We start from the raw sequence: 25,441 nt of genomic DNA on the forward strand, positions 1-25,441 counted from the left end.
TATTTTGTCCCAGTTGGCTTTTTCCTGAATTGTGAAACAATTTTGAAAGGTTATAAGTTGTTTTACACTTTCTGCAACTCACTATTGTATTAGCTTAGCTGCTAGCTCATTCATATTAGCAGTATGTTTTGCAGACAGGAATATAAACAACCATTGATTACACTGTTGAAAGTGTCACTTTAACTTTGTTGTTGTTGCTGGTATTGTATTTTTTACAGCAGTAATTGTGTATAGGCAGAGGTGCAGATTGTGGTTGGGTCGTGTAATTTAAGTTGTTGGTGAGGGGCATGTTCAATTATATAAGTGCAAAGAAGTTTAATAATTCATAATTTGTTTTATAACTTCATATAATAGTTAAAAATGTTTAAATGTCTATTGGAATTCATGATTTTATAAGATTTCGTACACATTGTTAAAAAAAAGTGTACTTCCCCTTTAAGAGTGCATAGAGCTGATATACTTCCTGGTTCACATTTAGCCGTCAGTTAGCACTTGCGAATTTACGGTTTTCTTATCTCTTTCGTCTATTTTCAGTTACTTGAAAACTATTGTCTTAGCCAGCTATTTTGTTTGTATTTTTTTTATTTTTTCGTTACAAACAAAACGCTCTCCTACGGACACGGCCTGTGGAGTTAGCTAAATGTTAGCTAAAAGTTAGCTAAAAGCTAAATGCTCTCAAGCTAATCAAACCTCTACAAATTGCTGAATTGTTTTACTCCACCACTGAACCACTGCTATTGTAATTGCATAGCCGATGTGAAATTGTGTGGAAAGTTGTTTTTCAAAAGTATATATATATATATTGCATGTTGTAAAAATAAGATGGCGTTAACTATCACACAAGTAAAACAAAAATAGGTTTTGATAGCTTATTCGCCACCACTATGAAATAAATCATAGAAAATGGTGGAACTTGGGTTCCAGCTGCTGTAATATCGTCATAATCGTCCACCAAATGTACAATCCAAAACATGTACGTTGACCAAATGTGGAAGCCAATGTAAACAGTGTAGTTCGCACACAATTGGAACTAAAACCGATTCACAGTCCTGTAGATAGTTTATCCCAGAATGAGAATATTTAAAAGCCTAATTCCTGTTCAAATGAAGTCGAGCAAAACAAGGGAAGAGCTGGTGACACCAGTTCTTCTTCTTGTCGGTCTCTTGTGCTGAACCGGACCCGGTCTGGCAGACCTCTGAAACAGATGCCTCAGTTTTTTGGTGTCCATGTGGTTCTGAGATGCTTTCCTTGCGGGTCGGGTCACTGTCCGTCTCGAAGGGAATGTTTCTTTGGGCTTCCTGTGCCTCCCGCATCCTGATTAAAGCTGCTTTCACAGCTTGGACCTTGTCCTCCATCTCCGTGGCGGTCATGTCGTCCTGGTGCTGAATGGAAGGAACGATGGAGACGTACTTGATGAGCTGCTCCTTCATCTGCTGAACGTTCTGAAGTTGCTCCGTCAGCTGGAAGCTGAGCTCCTGAATGGTCCTCTCTGTGAGCGCCGCGTTTTCTTTCTCCTTCCTCTGACTCTGGCGAAGCTGCATCCTCAGGTCATCGATGACCTTCCAGTTGGCGCACAACTTGTCAGCGTTGTGCTTCTCCTGGTTTTCAGACATCTTTATCTTTGTCTTCAGCGTGTGAATCTCGATCCATAGCTGGATTTTGCTGTTTTTCATTCGGTTCCCCTGCAGATATTCCAGCACGGCAAACTGGCTCTTGATTTTGCATTTGATGTGGGCTCTTTCCTCCGGGCGACAAGACAGGAGGCGGACTTTGTTGGCGTTGAGGTCTTTGGTGACTTCGGTCACAAGCTTGTCAATGTAAGACATGACGCAGATGTCCATGCTGGAAGCATTAGCGTTTTCCATGTTGCTTGTTCCATGCATAAAAATACCTCTTGGTACGACAACCACTTTAACTGTCTTTGTGCATCATAAAGTCTTCGGTGACATCACAAGCTTGTCACAGGTGAGTAAGACCACGCTTACCACGCTTCAAGTATGTTCCACAATCCTTCCTGGTTGAAAAGGAAACCAGGTACCATGGTAACATGGTAAGTCCTACTAAGTACATTTGCGTCAGTGGGGAAAAAGCAGATGTGGTACTTTTTGTTGCATTTCTGTCCTATTGGGGACACAACACATCGGCTAGCATTGTGAAACCCTGCGTTACATTAGCATGAGAACCCTCGGCTTATAGTGATTTAATTGAGCTTATTTATTATGCATTGTGTACGTCAAATACACAACATCAACCCGCCGGCCGCCGACGGGAGCGTGGAGTTAGCTTACAACGACAGGAGCTTGGAACAGGTCAGTGTGCTAGCATGAATTAACCAGAGCACCGAAAGCGGAGCCTCAAAAGTGCATAAAAACACCTTATTTACGTTTTCAACTACCCTACAGACGTGGTAAAAATGAATTTGAGGTTGTGAATATTAACACTCAATAACTATCAAATCTTACCTTTATGTATTCCCACATTTGGGACCAAATATGATGTTAGCACACACAATGGTGCCTTCAGAGACCGTCAAACAAAGTGGGACAAGTCGCCGCTTGCAACAACCAACAAAAACGTTGGGATTTCTGACTGAATATTCTATTTTGAATAAAAATAACAGCCCATATTTCATAAATTGATATGAATTTAGGGCTGCATGGTGATCAAGTGGTTTGTGCGCAGGCCTCACAGCTAGGAGCTAGGAGGGTTCAATTCCACCCTCGGCCATCTCTGTGTGGAGTTTTCTCCGGGTACTCCGGTTTCCTCCCACGTTCCAAAAACATGCTAGGTTAATTAGCGACTCCAAATTGTCCATAGGTATGAATGTGAGTGTGAATGGTTGTTTGTCTATATGTGCCCTGTGATTGGCTGGCCACCAGTCCAGGGTGTACTCCGCCTCTCACCCAAAGACAGCTGGGATAGGCTCCAGCACCCCCCGCGACCATGAATGAATGAATGATATGAATTTACACTAAATTCCATTTAGTTTGGTGTCTACTATTTAATCATTGCACCTGAAAGTATCAAATGGTCAGGTATCGGGCCACGGGCCGGTGGTTGGGGACCCTACTCTACACACCCCTTGTGTGTTCTCATGTGTTTCACCACAGATATCTTATGGGAGAATCTTCTCTCACAAACTGAACAACTAAATGGTTTTTCTCCTGTGTGCGTTCTCATGTGTGACATAATATTTGACTTTCGAGATAATCTTTGACCACAAACGGAACAACTAAAAGGTTTTTCTCCCGTGTGTGTCCTTGCGTGTAACACCAAATAGGACTTTCTAGAGAATTTTTCACCACAAACTGAGCAACTGAAAGGTTTTTCTTCTGTATGCGTCGTCATGTGAGATACCATATTTCCCTTTTGGGAGAATCCCTTACCACAAACGGAGCAACTAAAGGGTTTTTCTCGAGTGTGCGTCCGCATGTGTAGAGTCAAATGGCTCTCATAAGGAAAGCGTTTAGCACAAATGGAACACGTCAAACATTTCTTAGCTGCCTTCTTGTCAGAGCGTGGAGAGTGTTTGTGGTCGGTGTGAGTCCTTGCATCACCTTCACAGTCTGCATCGCTGCTCAAAGGTTCTTGGCTGTGGCGTCCGTCTTCAAACTCAAAGTGTGTCGTGTTGTCGCTGTCTGATAGCGGAGCAAAGAGGCTGTCCGCTTGTGGTTCATCGCCATGGTCCTCAGTCTTCACAGAGACCCCAGTGGGTGGCAACTTGGTGAGACTGAGACGAGACTCTCTTTCCTGAGTGGTCCAGAGTTCCTCTTCTTCCTCTTTAATATGGGGGGGCTGCGGATCCAAAGTGGTGCTCACCCCCTGCGGCGCAGGGGAAAGTTCCTCTTGAATTTGGTCACAGGATTCTGCAAAAAAAATAAAAAATTATCATTACGATGCTTTCATTTAACATCAATGTTAAAAAAACTATATATATATTTAAAAAACGTAAACTATATTAGGAAAACAGGAAGTGAACAATGGTAACAGTTAATTCAAAAATCAGTTAATTTTTTTTCTCACTAGCGTTTCCTCTACCAATGGATGGATGGAAAAGAACGGCGCCCTCTGGTGGACAAAATTACTCATGTTCATTCTAGCGATGGATGCGTGAACGAATTACAATTAAAGCAGTCATTTTCGGTACACTGGTGTTATGGTGTGTCGTGAGGAATTATCCGATATCATTTTTAAAATATTTAACATGTATTAATCATTTTCTTCAAATATTAAGTCATTGTGGAGTGGTGTAAAGACTGGCAGTGCAATGTAATATTCGTCCGTGTGGCAACAAGTAGCTGATTGCTTCGTTCCTCCAATAGACTTAGTGATGCACGTGCAGGTCGTGGTGACATTTTGTAACATTTTTTGGTTAGTGGTGTGCCGCCATTTTTTCCAATATAAAAAACGTGCCGTTGCTCAAAAACAATTGAAAAATACTGAATTAGAGAGTTTAAAACATATATTTTCATGTATTCGAAGAGGATACTGTTGCGCTCTCACGTGCTGTACCTCGTCGACGCCGCTAGCTAGCAGTGTTGAGTTGTTTTGTGACGAGTTGTTGCCTTTAATGACAAGTTGCCTGATGAAGCCTCAGAATGCTCCATCCTCTATGCTAACACATAGTACATATACAGTACAAACACTTTGGTACTGTTAGATTGTGGGCGTTCGAACGCTGGTGGTCAACGACTTTGAACAAATGAACTAGAAGGCTAGTGAACATGTAAACATACCTTCAACGTGTAGCCCTATCCGTGTCTTGCAAAGAGCTTCCATTTGTTGTCGCTGTCGCTCGTTCTCCTCTCTAGTTCGACTAAGTTCCTCCTCGTAAGATGCTATTGTTCTGTCAAGTTCCTCCTCGTACGACGCTATAGTTCGTTCAAGCTCCTCCTCGTATGAGGCTATGGTTCTTTCAAACAGTCCCAATATTTCATCAGCTGCCGTCATGAGTCGCTCCTTCACCAAGTCTTTTAACATTTTGTTGTTGTCTTGTAGCAACTACACTAAGTGCCTTTTCTGTCCTTAGAACTTCCACCTTTTTCTTATTCTACGGCAGCTTTACGGCGGCTAATCATTCTTTACGTTACATTTCTGCCATCTTGTGGCGGTATTGAAGACGATTCACAATGAGAGCAGCAAAACTAACCTTCTACAAATCGTTATCGCTGTAGATTTTTTCAGTTTTTTTTAATGTAAAATGAAAAACACAACAAAAACAAAGAACACTTGCAATAAAACTTGTAAAATTAACCAAAAACAATGTATAATACAATAAATACAAAATAAATAAGCAAACATTGAGAATATAATGTCATACCGATGTAATAGAGTGGTATCATTTGGAAAGGCAAAGGTCCTACAGCCGGCGCTCCCGCAAACGCACCATTAGCATCCACTGGTGCACAGTTGTGCTAATTAGCCTGTATACATTTAGCCTGTGTAGGTCTGTTCCCTTGGTTGGCGTGGCCTGTCCCCAGCAACGATGAGGTGCAGATGAAAGAATGGAGTACTTCCTGTTTCCCATGATGCTTTGCTTTAGTTTTTGTAATAAAAAAAAAAGCTGGAAAGAACATGGTTAGATCTCTCATAGTACAGTAGTTGGTTAATATTATGTATTATTTGTCGGTAGTGTATTGTCCGTTTTTATCTACCTATTGTGTTGTTGTGTGTGTGTGTGTGTGTGTATTTATATATAGTTCTATTGACACCAGGAGTAGGAATTGTGTGACGTGATGATACACAGGTAATATGGTATGTTTCACACAGGTACACAACACTTGAGTACCATCTAGTGGCTTAAATGTGACATAACACAATGATAATATTGTTTTCAAAATTGTCGAATATTGGTCGCTAATTAATACCACAATAATTGTTGTCATCGGTAATTTGTGATTATTTACATTAGTCTATTAAATTTATTAATGATTTCTGGTGTCGTTGGAGAGTTTTCTGGTATTTGGCTACCTAAAAATGAAAGCAGGTATTGAATTGCAAATTCAAGGGAAATCCTTCATTTGTGTGATGTCATCATCAAGGCCTTCATCATCAGGTATTTGTGTGATGTCATCTTTTTAAAAATATACACATGAGGTCAAATGCATCGCCAGGATTGGCTCATTGCGGTCAGTGATGTCGCACGCTTACTTTCTGTCACAGGTACGTTGCAACAAATGATATTTAAGTTTAAGTACAATAAACCCATAGAATGCTAACACAGGGGGAATACAAGATGGACGACTCGGTTGATCAAATTGGGAAAGTTGAGAGCAAGTCCCAGATAAAGAAAAGCAGGACTAGCTCCAAATACAAACAAAAACCTCAAACCAAAATGGGGGAGGCAGAAAACGTCGATCGGTACCTCGAGCAAAAGAAAGTCCAACGCGATGAAGCTCTGGCACTCAAGACTTTGGATAACCTGAAGTTCATGAAGGCGATAGTTGCCCAGGAACGACGAGTGAAAGGTCTGGAACTGGTCCTCGAGAGACAGAAATTAATTAATGAAAACTTCCGGAAAATGGCGGACAAGAAATTGGCCGAGGAAGCGGTTCGTTTTGAGAAACTGAACAAATTCAAACTGATAAAAAAAGCCGAAATCGAGAAGCTCAACGAGCAAATCGGCTCCATGAAGAAGGAACTACCTGAGATCGAGGAAACGCTGAGCAAGTACGAGCGCTACAAACGCAACATTTTCAAACTGCACTCCCCGGATAAACTGACTCCCCACGGACTACCGGATCACGAGCAGGTACTAGCTCGGATGGAGAACCTAAAAGAGCAGAATCAGTTTCTGCTGCCTTACGCCGTCAAGAATAACTACGCTCTGCTGGGGCAGCAGCAGAAATTCGAAATGTCCAGGAAAAAAAATGAGCAGGAACTTGAGAATCTACGCTTGGAGATCAGCAACGTGAAGGCAAAAATTGACGAAGAAACAAAAACATCTTTAAAAATATCTCAGATGGTGAAGCTCTACAAAGAAAATCGTAACGCAGAACTGGAAAAGGAGATGGACTCGTTGATTGCCAAGGTGACAAAAGTCTATCGCTCCTGTTCCACTTCCAGTCACTTTTTAAACCCGCTCAAGAAGATGAAGCACGTGGAGGAGCAAGTCTTTGCCCTGATGGGGAAAATCGATAACATCCCCAAGGACACTTTGAGGAAAATGCAAAATAATTTCTACAGGAAGAGAGTTCAGGAAGAAGAACAAAGACAACAGAAGGAAAGGGACGACAAACGGATCAGAAGGTCCCAACAAAGATCCATGCAAAAAGCCAAAAGTGATGAAAAGGAAGTTCGCCCCAAACGTGTCATGGTTCGACATACAGTGGCTGTTCGACCGAAGACCCCCGGCAAAAAGCCCCAGGCTGCCGAGAAGAAACCAAAAACCTTTGACGACGAGATCTGGGAAGACGTGGTCCTGAACGGGGACGGCGCGTGCGTCCTTCTGCCTCGGCTCGTCGCAGAGAAGCAGAAAAAGGCCAAAAAGCATAAAGAACAATCGGTCACCAACGTCGATCCCAAGCAACCGCGTAAAAAGCTTGCTAAATGCGACCCCAAGCTGAGCTACTTGCCGCCCGTATCGACAAAGGAGAAACCTCCGGAAGAACTCCTCCCGCCACCCATCCCCATCCAGGCGCCCGTCTATTCAGACCCACTGGGGCATCTCCGTGCAGCCAAACGGGAGGCACCGAGCTTCCGATCTCAAGGCATCAGCAAATCTTTGCTCCTCAAACTAGGCCAGAGCAACCTGCTGCCGCTGTGGACATTCGGTAAATGAGCAACTTGGACCAAAAAAAAAAAAAAGCTTGGCACGTTGAAGCTCCGTAGCGACTGAACAATATGGTTGCTGGACAGAAACCAGTTCACTTCTCGAGCAAAGCTGAGGCACCAAATCCTCAAGTGGACAAAAATGCTAGTCAGGTTTGATAAATATTACCATGAGTCCGCAGTAACTAAATACGTTTTATAATAAAATATAGTAGGTTTTTTTTGTTGATTTGTAATTTGCATCCTTTTCTGTTTATGCATATTTTATACCTTGTGATACATATTGCTTTGGCATGACATTACATTTAGTGGTAAGTATCATAGTAGACTATCATTGGTCAGCAGCCCAATAACCAGGGTGCTGGGTTGTGTGTGTGTGTGTGTTGTATGGAATCGATACTGGCACCATTAGATTGCTTTTTTTCAGTTGTGTTCTATGTTTATTTTCACAATAATTATTTTTTTGTTGATATTTTTTGTGGAGAAAAGTGTCAGCCGTGATGTGTGATAGAAGAGTTTCAGCTAAAATGAAAGGTATACAAAACTATGGCGAGACCAGCCATGTTGTTTGGCCTACAGTCAAACAGTGCCGCCGAGGAAAAGACAGGATGCAGAACTGGAGGTAGCAGAAATGAGGATCCTGAGGTTCTCATTGGGAGTGACCAGGATGGATAGGATCAGGAAGGAGTACATTAGAGTGACATTACATGTTAGAGATAAAGTCAGAGAGGCCAGACTGAGATGGTTGGGATGTCCAGAGGAGAGATAGTGAATATTTTGGTAGAAGGATGCTGACATGTAGGAGGCGTAGAGGAAGTCCAAAGAGGAGGGTAGTTTGTGTGAGAGAGACAGATGCAGAAGACAGTTGGATGGAAGCGATTGATTTGCTGAAGGAAAAAGCCAAGTAACTATTTAAGTAATCCCAAGTAGCCTAAAAGAAATAATGCAATAGTAACTAGCAACTGTGTGAGTCAAAGGTCATGCAGAAATCCTGTAAGCTCATATCAGCAAAGACAAGCAGGACAGCCTTGGACATCACATCAGCAGACATGCCAGATTGTCACCTTGTTAGCGTCACAGAGCTAAGAGACCAAAAGGAGGTAAACACTAGTATTAAGACCTTCTTGAGATCCAACAGTGCATAATGTAAATTAATGCAATTTTTTAACTGGTCTCCACATCCCTGACGTTATTTCACGAGCACGAAAAAAAAAGCGTCTTCTGCATTTTGTAGGTCTGTTGTGTAGATTAAAGCTAACTGAGTATACTTGAAAAAACTTCACATATTTCAGATTCTTTATTTGTCCACAATATTACACTATTTTATCTTCATACACACACACACACTCATATATATATCTATATATCTATATATAATACCAAAAGGATGAAAAAGCAAATTCAGAAAATAAGACCACTAAGTGTCAAGAAAAATCAGCCGACCAAAAATTTCTCGGAAAGAGAAAACATACTTCACTGTCACCAGGACAACAAATTACAGTACAAAGATCATTAGATCATACAGAGACCAGATTAGTCAGCAAGTTTGGAATTTCAACAATGGCACTTCTCTCCTCCGCTCACAAACCCCCCGCACCCCCCAAAATACCCAAGCTAGCCCTCAGTATAGCATGTGTTTGAACTAAGACCTAGCCGTACCATGCAATTCTGCAAGAGGATGTTTTTTTTTTGTCCGAGTCCCATCGTGATAGTGATACAAGCTTTTGATACCATTTGAGAGGTGTCCCCTTTAAAACCTGTGTTTTTTTTTTTTTTTTTTGGGGTGGGGGGTTAAGTAAAGGCTTTTATCCAGAGGCCAGAGGACACCACTACAATTGGACTAGCGTTCCCCCGTTAATGGCACACTGTGAAGAACCAAAAAAAAAAAGGCAAGTACAGATACAAAACATCACACACGTCAATCACACAACCCGACTTTAAAGACGTATTTGGTAAGGAAGACACATGCATGCATCATGATATGTTACATTAGCGTCCCACAGCACAGATGCTGAGTGATCATTACAGAGATACAGCCACAGTGGAATCTGTTTTTACTTGACGCCCCTCGGATTGGCTGAGTCACATCAACATTATACGAAAATACTAATTTTTATTTATTTTTTTTGAATGCGCGATCATGCATGTTTGAGCTTATGGCAGTTTAACGTTGGATAAAACGGAGCCCACTTAGACAAGTTCAAGTTCCACTGTTATCCTCTTTAGTCTGTTTAAATACAGCATTTCTAAAGATTGTCCACATTTGGCGTCATTATTCTTAAATGAACCTGAGGCTTTTCACGTAAATCTTCACTTATTAAAGTAGAAAGGGCTTTTTCTTTTGTTTTTTTTTTGTTGTTGTTTGCACGATATGGAAACAGCAGCGACCAACGACAGCAAAACACAGAAAAGTCACCAAGTACTCAATGTTCCACTTAACAACTGGACACATGCTGCAGTTATGGCTGGAATTTCTTCAGGCAGACTGCTGGGATTTTATAGGGAAATATCGAGTATATTTTCAGCATTTGTACTCTCAAGAGGGTCTCGGGGATACATATTCTAACCACGCTGCGAACTGTCCAATCACAAAAGGTAGAACCAAGGGGATATTTCATGTGCATTTAAGGAGACTGTGTCGCTATTGGATGGCTTACCCGCTCATATATCAGGCCTCACCGTTAAGTAAAGACCAAGTGCTGCTGGTCCAAGAGGCTTCGGGTAAAGTTGTTGATTGGTCCTATGGCGCTGAGGGACATGCCGTTGTCCCGCCCCCAGAGGAGGTTAGGCCCAAACACCACAGCCAGGTTGCTGTTGGTCATCTTATTCACCTCGCTGTTAGCCGACACCTGAGTAACAAGCACAAACCGACACATAAACAACACCCGGTCATTGACGGATCTGTCGGGGAATGAAAGTGAAAGACGTACCTGTGCCAAAAATGTGATCAGGTATCGTAGTGAAGCATAGTTCTCCTCTGGCAGAGACTCCACCAGCGTCTTCATGACCGTCACCTGACTCTCGGGGGACACAGCTTGACCGTAGAAACAACAATAGTGAGTGACAGCGTAATAAACACAGCAGAAATGCTAACACAGTCAAATTTTGTTAAGTTTTTCCTGAATTATTCACCCATAACATAATTCCATACTTGCATGGGAAGCCTGGAATCACTGTATGTGCATCCGACCGCTCAATCAGAAATCACTCCACACTCTTTATTGCTATCTGGTTCTACCATATCTTACTTATTGTGTGGAAATATGGGCTAATAACGATAAAAGCAATCTTCACTCGCTAAATGTACTGTAAAAAAGGTCAGTAAGGATAATTCATTATGCCGCCTACAGAGAACATACTAACTCCTTATTTCTAAAATCACAAATACTTCAACTTGCTGATATAGTTCATCTTCAAACAGCTAAAATAATGCATAAGGCTAAAAATTATACCAATTAGCTAAAAATGTCATCCAATACTTGGGAAGAACTACATTTGAAACACTTATATGCTAGGACTATGTTAAAAAAATAAAATAAAAACTTAAACTATATTAGGAAAGCAGGAAGTGAACAAATGTAACAGTTACTAATTGTAAAAGTACCAGATGGAGGGGTAGGATTTAATAAGCTTTGCTTCTTCCTACTCCTTTTGGACATGTGGAACTGTGAACTGATTATGTGATGCATTCAATTGTAATCTGATGCATGTTCCAATGAAATAAAACCATTACCATTACCAAATAACCCGCCATGGGGCCAAAGAAAGTTGTATGTGCTAGGACTTTGGTAGAGAATTCCACATCAACAATACGTTCCATCCATTGGTGATTTATAATTATTTTGCATCAGAATCTATTTTAATACTGTATGGAAGAGATCATTGGATTAATATAATATCCTGTGAGTGAAACTGCCTTAGTTTTGGTATGTTTTGGTTGAACCGAGATAGCATAAGATAGCTTGTGTTGCACGGCAAACCCACAGGTGAAGTTGACGATGTCGTTGTAAAGCTGGTAGGTCAGCAGTGGCTCAGGAAGTTCTCTCAGGAATGTCTTCAGGATCACGGCGGCCAAGTGGACATCTTCCATCTCTCTGAAGTTCACTGCCACACCTGCCACCAAAAAGGCAACACAATCATTTTGATTACGTCATTTTTGGACAACTTGCACATTTCGCAACCAACTCAAACCATTCCAACGTGAAACGTGACATTGGAAATTGAATGTCTTCAGTTATTGTAATTGTAACCCATGTCATGGCGTGACACTGACGAGGAGTGGTCATATGACTTAGTCAGCTGATGTGAAGTCCACTCCTGATTTGCTGTCGTTGCTGCAGGGAAACACTGAAGGTGCAGGCAATCAACCTTTTGGGGGTAAGAAGCCCTTTCGCTCTCACCGGCCACGTCTGCAGCCGCTATATAGGTATGTTGCACGAAAATTGTTGAACTCCATTACGGAAAATGCATGTTTTTTGGGTTGCTAGGTTACGGCTCAGTGGCTGATTGAAAAGCCCTTCCCTACCCGTCCCTGTTGATTATTCATTTTCTACCGCTTATCCTCATGAGGGTCGCGGTGGGGTGCTGGAGCCTATCCCAGCTGAGGCGAGAGGGGCGAGAGGTGCACCCTGGACTGGTGGCCAGTCAATCACAGGGCACATATAGACAAACAACCATTCACACTCACATTCATACCTATGGACAATTTGGAGTCGCCAATTAACCTAGCATGTTTTTGGAATGTGGGAGGAAACCGGAGTACCTGGAGAAAACCCATGCATGCACGGGGAGAACATGCAAACTCCACAGAGATGGCCGAGGGTGGACTTGAACCCTGGTCTCCTAGCTGTGAGGTCTGCGTTCTCAACCACTCGACCACCGTGCTGCCCCATTGTGCATATATTTAGTTTATTAAGAAACGTACGGTCATATTTGAATGTTCAATATGTTCTGTGCACAAAAAAGTAGTACATTGTAAGTCATGTGACACACGTAAAACGGAAGTACTTGGTGGTAGTCGGAAGAGATGGCCGAGGGTGGAATTTAACATAATATTAAGATAATATTTTTGAAGGGTGCAAGAATAGGGGGTGTAAAAAGCTTGCGAACCGCAGAGCTAAACAATCCTTTTTAATCCAGATATTGACTCTTTCCTGAGTACGATCCTACCTGAATTATATTTGAGCTGGACCTCCTTCACCAAAGTCACGTTGGCTGAACGTCGAAAGATCCCCTCAATCTCCAAACCTGACAATGATTAGATAATAGTTTAGGATAACAAACACACACGTGCAGAGATGCAACATTCATTTCAAGTGTTTCGGGCACCTTGCTCCGATAGAAAACTTATGGTGTCTTTCATCACCACAGGAACAGGATCCTCGTCTGGACTCCTCTTTCTTAGCCTGGACACATATTCTTGTTAATGTGTATTTTTGAACTAATTATGCCGCTATCATTAGCCACATATAAATGGACGCAAATATTCCAATTGCGTTTGGTTTATTTGCTCAAACGGAAAGAATATAACCTTTGTATACACCTCATTCCAATCCGAATGAACATATAATCAGGTTCACAGGGGTGGAATATTCCTTTCCGCAATCCGATTGAGGTATCTTGTACCCACTGAAACGCAAAGTTGTTTTTCTTCTTCTGTTTATTGGTGGTTGGCAAGCAGCTTTCGGTGTGCATTAGCGCCATCTGTGGAACAGAATCTAAACCCTTCTATACTTTATTCACAATTCCAGTTATTCTTTACAAAGAAAATATATATCTACATAAACCATGTCCCTAGTTTAATTATAAAATATTAGCTAAATTGAGTTGTATCTTTTCCTGTTTAAATTTATCCCGGGTGTGGTTTTTCAGCTCATGCTCAGATATGACGTAACACGCGGCTCGAGACGTTCTTCAGTTTTAAAAATGGAGGCGAGCAATCGGCACTGGACTGCTGCCGAAATGTTGTTTTTGATCCAAACTAAAATTCAAGACTGGACAATACGGAGTTATTCCAGCAAGTGAAAAAAAAACTCGTAAAAACTCTTATCACGTGATGTTGTTTACATTTTACTACGCATGCCCTATTGACTGTTCTGTTTGATTATAGTAGCGCATGTAGACAAGAGATTGGAATATTCCTTTCCATGTATACATATTGTTTTCAGGAAAGTCATTTGTAAAGATTCCTCATGTAAACGTGGCTACTGAGATCTGGCATTCATTATCTCGTGAAACAGATAAAAGGTGACTTGCAATTCAAGGGAGACCCCGAACATCTGGTTTGGGAGAGGGGGGCTGCGAGGAGGAGACACGGGAAGCTGAGCGGTTGGCTTTAGGGATGCTCTCAACTTGTTGTCGTACCTACACACAGACACACACACACACACACACACACAGTAGCTTGGTGTTAAGATGATACGTGGGTCCGCAATTGATTTCACTGCATGCTTGAATGAATGAGTGCTTCCTACTCTTTGACACGGACTGGAATGATTAGCTGCTCACACTTGACCACGTCGTCCAGCTCACTCAGATAGCTCACATAATTGATTTTCCTCCCAAACTTAAAGCTGAAATCCAAAAGAGAGAAGAAAAGTAGGATTGCCACCCTGACTGACATATTAATGCCAAAACATTTGCTGAAAGTACCTAATGATAGGTTTGAAGAGGATCAACAGCGTCTTGATGAACATGGTGGGATGGACGATGTATAAAGCCTTTATATTCTTCTTATACCTGGCAAACAGATATGAGCATCACTTAAAAAAACACACAATCTGATGTAGCATCCATGAGCAGCGACATTATTCAGTGACCAAACTTACTTCCTATCAAATTCCCTGTAAGCGTCTCGCAGCCAGCTGAGCGACGGCTTGTTTTCGCTGGTCAGTCCATGATGGAAATAGATCAGTGTGTAGTCACTTTCAACATACTGGTCCAAAGTTCCTTTCAGGTACCTACAAAGGAAGAACCCAATGCTTATGAATGCCACTGCATGAGTATAACTACTGTTGTAAAAATTTTGAGGCATGATTCAGCACATAAATGTCTTAATATTGGAAGCTCAGTCAAGCTCAAAAGCATCATAGGTCCCCTTTAATAATAAACATAAATCCATAGGAGTCAATAAGTTGTGTAAATATTTTCTCCAATGTAGGACTGACTCACATTAGAAGCCTGTGATGGTCCAGTTGATGTTGGGGGGGCATCCTGCAGGCGTTAAACACGATCACTTTTCTGCCAAAGTTATCATCGCCTACAAGATGATGGAGCAGAGAGGAAAAAAAAGAAAGGAGTATTGGCTAAAGGACAAGATCCACAAAAATGGCTGCCCCCTGAGAGAAGTGCCTCGATAACCTACTGACCTGCCACCTCGATGATCTGATGCCGGGCAATGTCATAGAAGGGATGGGACCAGGGCAGGTGAGGGGAACCAGCATCAAAGCGCTGAGAGAGGTCCGTCTCTGAGACAAACACACGTACACAATCGGAATGAACAATATTTCAATATTTCAGTTAAAACGACTAATCGTCTGCCATCTTTTGGTTTGACTGCTATTTAGATTTCAAATCTTTCAGATCTTCTGGTATAGAAATTATTTCCCTGTGCTTTATTTTTCAGCACCAAGTGGGGAAAATTAATGATAAAGCAGGTACTCCTCTTATTCAGTGTGGAAGTGGTAATCAAATGACATCTTCTGGTCTAGAAATTATTTCCCTGTGCTTTATTTGTCAACACCAAGTGGGGGAAATTAATGATAAAGTGGGTACTCCTCTCATTCAGTGTGGAAGTGGTACTCAAATGACATCTTCTGGTATAGAAATTATTTCTCTGAAGCAGGAGTTGGCATACAGCCTTCTTGTTGTGGTTCCCCTTGCTATGCTTTATTTTTTAACACCAAGTGGGGAAAATGAATGATAAAGCGGGTACTCCTCTCATCCAGTGTGGAAGTGGTAATCAAATGACTTCTGGTATAGAAATGATTTCCCTGGAGCAGGAATTGGCAAACAGCCTTCTTGTTGTGGTTCTCTTTGCTATGCTTTATTTTTTAACACCAAGTGGGGAACATGAATGATAAAGCGGGTACTCCTCTCATTCAGTGTGGAAGTGGTAACTCTATGGCTTCTTTGTCCTTCTCCCCCATTCCGTTGGAAACACTTTTACAGTTTAGAATAAGCAAATTGGAATGGCTAACTAGTTAGCTCACAGTCGTGTGTTATGTCCCTGCAGTGATCCTGTAGCTTGCCAAATGTAATGTAAACAAAGAATAATAGGAGTGTAAAAGGTGTTATTTTCATGTCTAAATGGGTCTGATAATATAAAAACCCGTATTTAGAAACTCATCGCTGTTCTATGCCCCAACTACAAAAATCGTCAGTTTATTAATATTGAAATTAATTTAGCGTTTTAAGTCTGGAACCAATTAACTGTGATAAAGGAACAATTGTATATAGCGCTCACCAGACTTGCTGAGGGATGACTCATCCGCCGGCCACTGTTGGTCTTCTAACGTGGCCAGCTTCAAGTGGCCTAGCTGGGCCGTTGCAGGGTCTTCACTCAAATCCACCAGCAGCTCCGAAGACATTGTACACAGCAGGATGGTGCACTCAAACAACCACGCACGGAAGTCTCAGACACACGAGCGCACACACACAAATACATACACACTCACACACAAGTCGCAGACAAGAGTCCTAAAAGAGAAAAAATCTGCATATTAAATCCAGTGAAGATCTTATCCAAGACAACGTCAACTGCATCGCATCTATTCTTCTAATCCCTTATACTGCCAAACCCCCTACTCACATACACACACATACGTGTGCAAGCAGATTGTCCCAACCCCCACTCATTTACGCAATAGCCCCCCCCCCTTCTAATGTTTGACTTTATACTGGCTGACAGAATGTGGCTTTAAATAAATGTAGTTAATAACCAACAGGCAAAGACGATGTCACTGCTGCTGACCAGCCACATACTGTTATGTACACACACACACAGATAGTAGATATTAGCTGATATCAATATTGTCAAACTCTCAATTTCCGATATCATTTATTCATTGGACCCTTAAAATGTAATTTTGGTTATTTCAGCTACTTTAGCTGTGTGGGTTTCTCAATGAGGAAGAGAATGCTACATGCTAATAGCTAACTAGTTCTGCTAGAAGCCAGTTGGTCAAATGTATAACACAGCTTTCTACAGTTTTTTTTTTAATTTTAGTGAGTGTGTATATACACGACATCTGCTTTTTCTCTTACGGTTATTGTGCTATTCGAAGGCATAGGAAAAAAATCACACTATGTTTACACACGGTACATTTGGTAGATTCTCTAAATAAAATGGTCTCTTCCATTTTCACGTGCATGCAAAGACCCTGTTTACAATTGGAGGTGGATTTGTTTGGATTTGTTATTCGTGACCAATTAAATAAATATTATTATAATTCAGTTAAATAAAAAAGTGTTTTAAAAAAGTGTTTGTCCGGATACAACTTTGAATTTTACTCAGTATCAGCGGTATGGTACATCATAACTGCGTCGTTAGTCCTCCACCCAGTCTGACGCATGCGTAGAAAGCCCTCTCTGATTATAAGCGCTCACACATGTAAAACGAATCTTTATGTGTTAATTACACTTTTAAAAACAATGTCTTTACATCCGTTTTAAAAAGCTGCAGAATTCATACAGGGTTTTTTTATGCATGCAGGATGTTTATCCTCATATAGACGGACCACAACACGTCCTCACAGTACATCCTTCTTACGCGGATGTGACACGTTATAATACTGCAGATGTATTTTAAATGGTCATCATCTGATTTGGGTGATTGTAAACAGCCACGCATCGATACATCAATGTCACATGAAGAGCAGAATATAAAAAGCCAAAACAGTGAAATGATGCTGACGTCCACATACAGTGCAGATGCTAATCAAGCTAACATTAGCAACGCTAGCTTGTAAACACATTCACAAAGCATTCCTTGCCAAGACGCTACAACAGTCGGTGTAGATAATGCACCCATGGATATTCATTTCATCTAACATCTGCTCCCTGCGGATATTTCTTAGTTTAAGCAGTGACAGACAGAAAAAAAACACAATTTCAACGCAGAGAATTGTGGTTACCATAACAAGGTACACAAACAACAATGCGTTAAACTGCGAGCTCGCCTAACTGCCGCGTTCATATCCCAACAATTATAGGCCAGCAACCATGACGTATGCTGGAATAATGAAGTGTTTTGAATTCACCTTAGAGATTTGTGACGATTTTTCTCACTGCAGACTTCACCCGTACTGCAACAACACATCAGCTGCGCAACACCCTTTCCGCATTTGCACTTTCAAAATAAACGTTCGGGTGTCTTTTCCGGTTTTTGTCACGTACTGTATAGAAATAAAAGCATCCGTATAAATGACGCCTGCGACCTTATTTTGCCTTCCCGGGCAACCAGGGGCGTCTAAAATGGAATTGGAATGATATATCGGAATGTTGTACCATTCCTCCTTCTGTAATGTTGTTGAAATGCAAGAAAAAACAAGAAAACAGGAAGTGGGCAAACACATTTTCACACCACTGCAAGTACCCGCTGGAGTACCTCCATTTAAAATAAATTCCTCTTTAGCATTGTCAACATTTCAACACATTTAGTATTGTGGGGACATTGTAATTACTATGCAGTTTATAAGAAGATAATGCATATGTGGGCAAAAAAAAATACCAGACGGCTTGCAGAAATGGCTGAGGTGGTCAAAAGTCTGTTTTTGCTACACTTCTGGATTCACAGTATGTTGCAAGTACCCTGATGCTGAGTCATGTACTCTGGAGACCAACAGTATTTAAAGAGAACCTTTACGTCTAAGCAGTATTCAAGCAGAAAGCCGTGACAGGAAGCATTATTTTACTGGTGCTGACTAAGGTAATGTACAACATTTACACTCAATGTAATCATGTTGAATCATGCCTAAATATTTATTTAGCTGAATACTGTTATAGACATCTACAAATGACATGTATTTTTTGTACATTGTAACTGTTAACTTGTTAACTGTTCTACGTTGTAATAGCTACAGCTACGGGGTTAACTAAACATGTACGCCATTTAATCAAGATTGTACTATGGGGGTGCCCATCGCTGCTGCTGAGCATACCTTTTTACAAATTTTGTCTTTGTTTTTGTTGTAAATCGCCTATTTTGATACAAAAACAGACTAATGTGTCCTAATAAAAAAAATTAAAATGACATAGGTGTGTAACAGAAGAGCTATAATTACCACAAATTAATAAAATCACCCGCTTCAGTGGTACGATCCAGAAGGAGCACGAGCTCTGAACTCGAGGAAGACCGTCAATATCAACGGAATCATAATGGCTACAAACAAAATTTAATTTCATTTAATGGGCTGGTCGAGATAAAAAAAACGCCCCTGACTGGTTGGTATTCGACAAAAAAATACATATGTATTATAGCATCTGTTTTCAATCGATTAAAAGAACCGAACTGTTACAATATGATTTACTTTTCCAAATAAACAATAACAAATGGCGCTGTGAGAAAATACAACTCCTTTTTTTTAAGCTAACTTTCTTCATGTGTTTTTCTTTATACATTCAGTGTCAGGATTTAACAATGAAAGCTGCAGTGTGTGCCTTTCTCCTCTCGATGGCTCTATGTCAAGGTATTTACATTTAATGTACACATATCCATTGATTAAGCATTAAATCATCCTCACTGTCATGAACAAAAATGCTAATTAAAATTTGGTTTGTACATGCATGCAATGTTTCTCCAGTGATGTGTAAGTTCATAGTTCTTATCAACCAGTTCAAAGTTCACTTCACACAGTATAAATATGAATAGTTCACCATTTCAATTTTGAAGTAGTTCAAAGTTCAGTTCATTTCAGTTTTTTTCAGTTGTCTTTGAAAAATGAGCATGATCAGTAAATGCTTTCTCTTGAACTCGTTCAAGCACAACACTGTATTTCTCCTTGACCACCAGATAGTAATGTCACATTACTTTTCTTTTTTCCCCCTCTAGTCACTGCACTGAAGTGCAATTACTGTTTCTCAAAAGGGGCCGAGTTCTGTAGTCCAACTAGCATCCAGACCTGTTCCGGGTCTGCAAACGCCTGTGCTGCAGTTCTGTTTCAAAGCCCTCTAAGTAAGTTCAACGCAACCATTTTCATCAAATTTCTGTAGTAGTGCAGAGTTAGTTCCCAAAAACATGTTTGTCTTATTAAACTACCATTTATGGTGCAGGAACATTCAGTATTTAATTTGTGTAACAAATCTTGAACGTTCCTCTGTGTTGCTAAAAATGGGTCCCCTAGGGGAGCTGAGTGACGGGCGGACAGGAAGTTGTTGGTTACATTGGTTAGCCTGTGTTTTCGTGGGGATATTTAGGGCATATCTTTAGTTATATTTAAAATAGCGTCAATCAACATAATTTTTTGACTAATAATAATCTGCATTCACCACGAAACAGCATGATTTTGTAAATATATTGTTGATATGATAGAATGAAGCCACGAAATAATGGCAAGGGACTATGGCCGTCCCTCACTCCATCAAACAGTACACCCTCACTATGATGGGTTTTAAAAAATTAATTAATTCATATAATGATCGATTTTCATGGTTGACTACATCATTTCATTAGTCAAAAAATACATATTTAAGCAAACATAAACAGGCTTTTCTATAGTGAAACAACAGGCACAACAGTAACACAACAATAATAATATTAGTTATCATCATCTAATAATACCGCAGCTAACACTCAACACATTTATTGATGTCTTACTTCTTACCAGGCCGATCTTTCCGCCAGTGCATGAACATGGACGTGTGCCAGGGCTACATCAAAACGCCAGGCGTGTTTGCCAATTGCTGCAGCACTGACCTCTGCAACTGAAGCGTTTCCAGCATCTTGTCAGGCTGTTTGCTTTTTTCCCCCCTGGTGACACAAATCTAAAAAATTATGTACAATAACTGTGGAATTGACCATGCAATAAACCGTGCAATAACCTTGCAATACACCTGTGACCTGGTCAGCATGTATATAACTGTAAATAGTGTATTTCATTTCAGATTTGTATTTGTATTGTTTTTTTTTTTCATTTGATCTGCTCTTGTGTGATTCATACTACACACACGTGTTTTTTTTAAAGCCAAATACAAAAACAAACCCATTCATAAAGAAGAAATCCTACCTCATGGAAAGTGACTGGAACCATTTAACTACAATAAACAAGGGATTACTGTAGTATATTCTAATCCACTGTTTATTTCTATTGAAAATGATGTCAATCACACAATGTTGTGTTTCTGCCAAATGGACTTTTTCAGTTCCAACGTTTGACAAACCTTTCATTGTCTTCCAGTTAAAAGGAACCTTGAGAGCCCGTCATTGACATGTCATTACTGGGCTGAATATCCTGGTTTTTGGTCATTAAAATATGGTCACCCTATACCAAAGGTGATAATAAACAACTATGTTAACTCTAAACATATAACGTTCTGTGACTGTTCACCCCTTCATGTACTGAACTGTTACTAATGAAGATTGGATCTGTTGTACCTTCTTTTGAATCCTTGAAACACCTTTCTTCTGGAATACATTACGCGGCTTCATACCATGTGAAAGCAAAGTTAAAGACAGACACTATTGTTGCGAGCTTTGTAGCTCAGCCAAAGAAATCACAGACTAATCATACTTAATGTTAGTCATTACTCGGCATTGAGGAATTAATTACACAGCCAGGGAAGGATGTTAAACGCTCACAAACAAAACAAGCCAAGAGTCAAGCCAAGGTTTCAGCAATAGACCAGACAGTGACTATGCATTTCCATTCAGTGACTAAGTGATGATGAACTGCTTGAAACTATAGGGTCCCTTCAAAAATGGTCCCGTATTACACAAGGTACGCACTTTGGACTTTATTACTGTGAGAATGAATACTCAGTCTGTAAAATGTTCAAGGCTCAGCCAATCGATGTCAGAGTGTCTGATTGCTCAATCATTCCCACTCACATTCATACTTATGGACAATTTAGAGTTTTCAGTTAAACTAAAGCTAAGAATCCACTGGGTCGGCACCAGTTGGTGCCAGTTGGCGTCAATGCAATTTGCTGTGGTGCCTAGTGGCGTGCAGTGGCTCAAACTGCCTCGCAACTGGCTCATGGTGGCCCCAACTGGCGGCAAGAAAATTTCAAAATGTTTCAAATCTTTGTCGCCAATTGCTTGATGCAAGTGGCGTGTCCCACCAAGTGTCCACTAAGTGGAACCAAATGTCGCAAACAATCCGCCTATTGGAATCCACTGGAATTTAATGGCGCGAGCCAAGTTGCGCCAATGATGCTGGGAGTCCACTGGGCCGGCGCCAGTTGGTGTCAGTTGGCGCCAATGCAATTTGCTGTGGCGCCGAGTGTCGCCAATAAGGCGCCTAGTGGCGTGCAGTGGCTCAAACTGCCTCCCAAACTGGCTCGTGGTGGCCTGTACCGGCGGCAAAAATTGAGTTTGGCGGCAAGAAAACTTCAAAATGTTTAAAATCTTTGTCGTCAATTTCTTGATGCAAGTGTCCACCAAGTGGAACCAATATGTCGTAAACAAATCGGCTATTGGAATCCACTGGAATGTAATGGCGCGAGCCAAGTTGCGCCAAAGTCCATTGCGCCGGCGCCAGTTGGTGCCAGTTGGTGCCAAAGTTTATGTGATTGGCGCGTAGTGGCTCGCTTGCTGCCAAAGACCTGCTGTGATAAACGGAACCATGAATTCTGCTGTCTACCAAAAAAATCCTGAAGAAGAATGTTCATGACCTCAAGCTGATCTGGATCAGGACAATGATCCAAAACACCCCAGCAAGCCCATCTCTGATTGGCTGAAGAAAAACCAAATGAAGACTTTGGAGTGGCCTAGTCAAAGTCCTGACCTGAATCCGATTGAGATGCTTAAAAAGGCTGGAAAATCCTCCAATGTGGCCGAATTACAACAATTCCGGAAAGATGAGTGGGACAAAATTCCTCCAAAGGGCTGTAAGAGACTCATTGCAAGTTATTGCAAACGCTTGATTGCAGTTGTTGCTGCTAAGTGTGGCCCAAGCAGTTCAAAGTAAAGTAAATTTGTCATAAAACACATCTCTAGTTTATATTCTTGGTAGTACCGAGGAGAAGACTTCCTGGATTCCTGGAACAATTAATATTTGAGTTCATCGGTCATTGCAGTAATTGCTGAGTCAGCGTATGATGCACACATTTTTTCAAAATCATGAAAGAAAAAAGTAAACAATGTTCTATTTGTTTCATGGTGTGGGTGTAAAACTGAGCTTAATAGGCTGATTAATCCAATTATTATTTTTTTTGCCTGATTTCCTGATTGCAGACACAGAACATTCCAAGGTTTGGTGAAGCTGGACTATAAAAGGATGTGGTTTTTTGTTGTCCTCGGCATCGAGCATCACCACTGCGAAGGTAACGCGACACAACACAGATGGCATTTTCTCTTCGCACGTTCTTCCTCCTTTGTGGGGTCAGCGGACTGTTGACTGGAGCTGTAAGTTTAAAAACCTCACCTGGTCATTTCAGTAAAAACATATTTGATATTCTGTTTTAATGTTGTATTCTTTTCTTCTTCATAGCGGTCTTGGCCCGGCAAGAACCGAGGTGAGCAGCTTTGACTTAAAGACACTTTTTTAAATGAACAATTACTTAATTTCAGGTTTGTTTGGGTTTCTGTGCCGCAATTGTGTTTCAGAAGGTTGCTGTCCTAAGGGCTGGACTCAGTTGGATGACCACTGTTACATCTACCAAGATGACCCAAGATCTTTCGCAGATGCGGAGGTACGGAAGAATTTAACTCAGTCGATGTAACGTATAGCTCCAAAACCAATTGACTGCCGTTTGGAATCAGTTATCCAAGTCCTAGCATCTGACGGACTTGTCGTTCTGTTTCCCCCAAATAGAACGTCTGCAACATTCTTGGTGGGAATCTGGCCTCAATCACCAGTCCCGTAAAAAATGCTGTTGTGTATCAACTGGTTCTGGCAGGAAGTGGAAGCGAAGCCTGGATTGGACTTAGTGATGCTGTTGAGGTGAAACATTTCTAATACTTTCATGTAGAAAATGGTGATACTTGAGTGTTGATGATGATACTTATAGGTTATCACATGGTTTGTCTGGTATCAGGTCAGGTATCATGCCCCCAAGTGTCAGTATCAGCCCGAGACCGAAGGTCGAGGACCATTTTGAAGACCATTTTGTTTCCAGAAAATGTTCAGTTTATTACATGTATTATATCTAAACAGTGTAAACACAATAATTGCAAAAATATTTCAACAATAATATTTTATCAACAGTCTTATCTTATCAATGTCTGACAATTAAAGTTCCATTCATCAAGTTTGGCGGGGCGGCACGGCGGTCTAGTGGTTAGCGCGCAGACCTCACATCTCGGCCATCTCTGTGTGGAGTTTGCATGTTCTCCCCGTGTATGCGTGGGTTTTCTCCGGGTACTCCGGTTTCCTCCCACATTCCAAAAACATGCTAGGTTAATTAGCGACTCCAAATTGTCCATAGGTAGGAATGTGAGTGTGAATGGTTGTTTGTCTATATGTGCCCTGTGATTGGCTGGCGACCAGTCCAGGGTGTACCCCGTCTCTCGCCCCCCGCGACCCTCGTGAGGAAAAAGCAATAGAAAATGAATGAATGAATAATCAAGTTTGGGTTTTTTGGTGACTGGAGAAGCACTAGGCACTAAGCACTCGTGCGCTGTTCTCTGATTGGTTGTTTCACGGGCACGATACCAGAGCAGCGCACTCTGAGTGGACAGCTACGGAGATACTGATACTGGACATGGTTAAACTCTATATTTTATCAGTATCACTGCCCCTGGGATTTGACACAGTATCATTTCGGCCTTTTCCCGTATCATTCATGGTCGGTTTCTAGGGTACAGGGCCAATTAATACTGTAGTATGTGATAATAAATGATGCTAACAATTTCAATACAACCAACATGTATAATATATTTTGACATACAAGCAGGAAATGGAGTTGTATGCGGTTATTTTATTCATAAGCAACTCAGTTAAAATGTGACTTTGTCTTCCAGGATGGAGAGTTTTTTTGGACTGATGGCAAATTCTTTGATTTTGAAAACTTTGCCTCTGGAGAGCCTGCACCAGAGGACTGTGTGGTGATTGACAGTGGAGGTACGCGTATAATCAGTGAATACCATTTTTGAATGTAATTGAATGTAATGTCATTGTTAAAAACTCTTGTTTTTTTTTTTTGTAGGCGAATGGGCTACTCAAGATTGCGCCAACCAGCAGTCCTATGTTTGCATCATGGAGGCGTATTGCTGCAAGTACTGATCATGCATCGTATCGTACCGTTGTACGACATTGTATCTTCTATAACTAATGACTGTCCTGAGACAATATCAAACTTTTTGGTGCCTTCTTCTGATTTTTAGTCAAACACATTGAAACCTGAAAATATCTTCTCTCCACGAAATAAAGCAAATTGTCTGCATCAAAATACTGTATGTCAAACCTGTGTATTGCTTGATTCTATGATTCTAGAATGCAAGTACGGGTGCGCCGGGTTATGGAGTACTTATTACTTTGTTTATTCATCAAGGGGTAGCATGAGAGCTATTTTC

At 41.1% G+C, this 25,441-nt stretch overlaps 3 protein-coding genes across 4 annotated transcripts; 1 reads left to right on the forward strand and 2 right to left on the reverse strand.

The window, feature by feature from the left end:
- Positions 1-581: 581 nt before the first annotated feature.
- LOC131137706 (uncharacterized) lies at positions 582-5,224 on the reverse strand. 2 transcript variants are annotated; one of them, XM_078798286.1, is made up of 2 exons: positions 4,737-5,224; positions 582-3,866 (listed from the first exon to the last, which is right to left on the reverse strand). In XM_078798286.1, the coding sequence occupies exon 2, from the start codon at positions 1,881-1,883 to the stop codon at positions 1,089-1,091; it is 795 nt and encodes a 264-aa protein (XP_078654412.1). In that variant the 5' UTR covers positions 1,884-3,866; positions 4,737-5,224; the 3' UTR covers positions 582-1,088. The 2 variants fall into 2 exon arrangements, with proteins under 2 accessions (XP_078654412.1, XP_057941935.2); XM_058085952.2 differs by having other exon boundaries at positions 2,982-3,866; positions 4,737-5,154.
- A 3,828-nt stretch (positions 5,225-9,052) lies between these two features.
- arhgap1 (Rho GTPase activating protein 1) lies at positions 9,053-18,129 on the reverse strand. The gene is made up of 13 exons (XM_058085923.2): positions 18,030-18,129; positions 16,235-16,467; positions 15,138-15,236; positions 14,941-15,028; positions 14,598-14,729; positions 14,422-14,508; positions 14,244-14,342; positions 14,026-14,133; positions 13,099-13,175; positions 12,940-13,017; positions 11,755-11,883; positions 10,701-10,804; positions 9,053-10,619 (listed from the first exon to the last, which is right to left on the reverse strand). The coding sequence occupies exons 2-13, from the start codon at positions 16,356-16,358 to the stop codon at positions 10,452-10,454; spliced, it is 1,293 nt and encodes a 430-aa protein (XP_057941906.2). The 5' UTR covers positions 16,359-16,467; positions 18,030-18,129; the 3' UTR covers positions 9,053-10,451.
- A 4,897-nt stretch (positions 18,130-23,026) lies between these two features.
- Positions 23,027-25,169, forward strand: LOC131137219 (ladderlectin-like). Its single transcript, XM_058084905.2, has 6 exons — positions 23,027-23,332; positions 23,418-23,442; positions 23,534-23,619; positions 23,742-23,870; positions 24,890-24,989; positions 25,075-25,169. The coding sequence occupies exons 1-6, from the start codon at positions 23,270-23,272 to the stop codon at positions 25,149-25,151; spliced, it is 480 nt and encodes a 159-aa protein (XP_057940888.2). The 5' UTR covers positions 23,027-23,269; the 3' UTR covers positions 25,152-25,169.
- Positions 25,170-25,441: the final 272 nt, after the last annotated feature.

This window comes from Doryrhamphus excisus, linkage group LG17 (assembly GCF_037039965.1).
Source record: "Doryrhamphus excisus strain RoL-2023G ecotype Guam linkage group LG17, RoL_Dexc_Guam_v1.1, whole genome shotgun sequence".
Lineage (NCBI taxonomy): Eukaryota > Metazoa > Chordata > Actinopteri > Syngnathiformes > Syngnathidae > Doryrhamphus > Doryrhamphus excisus.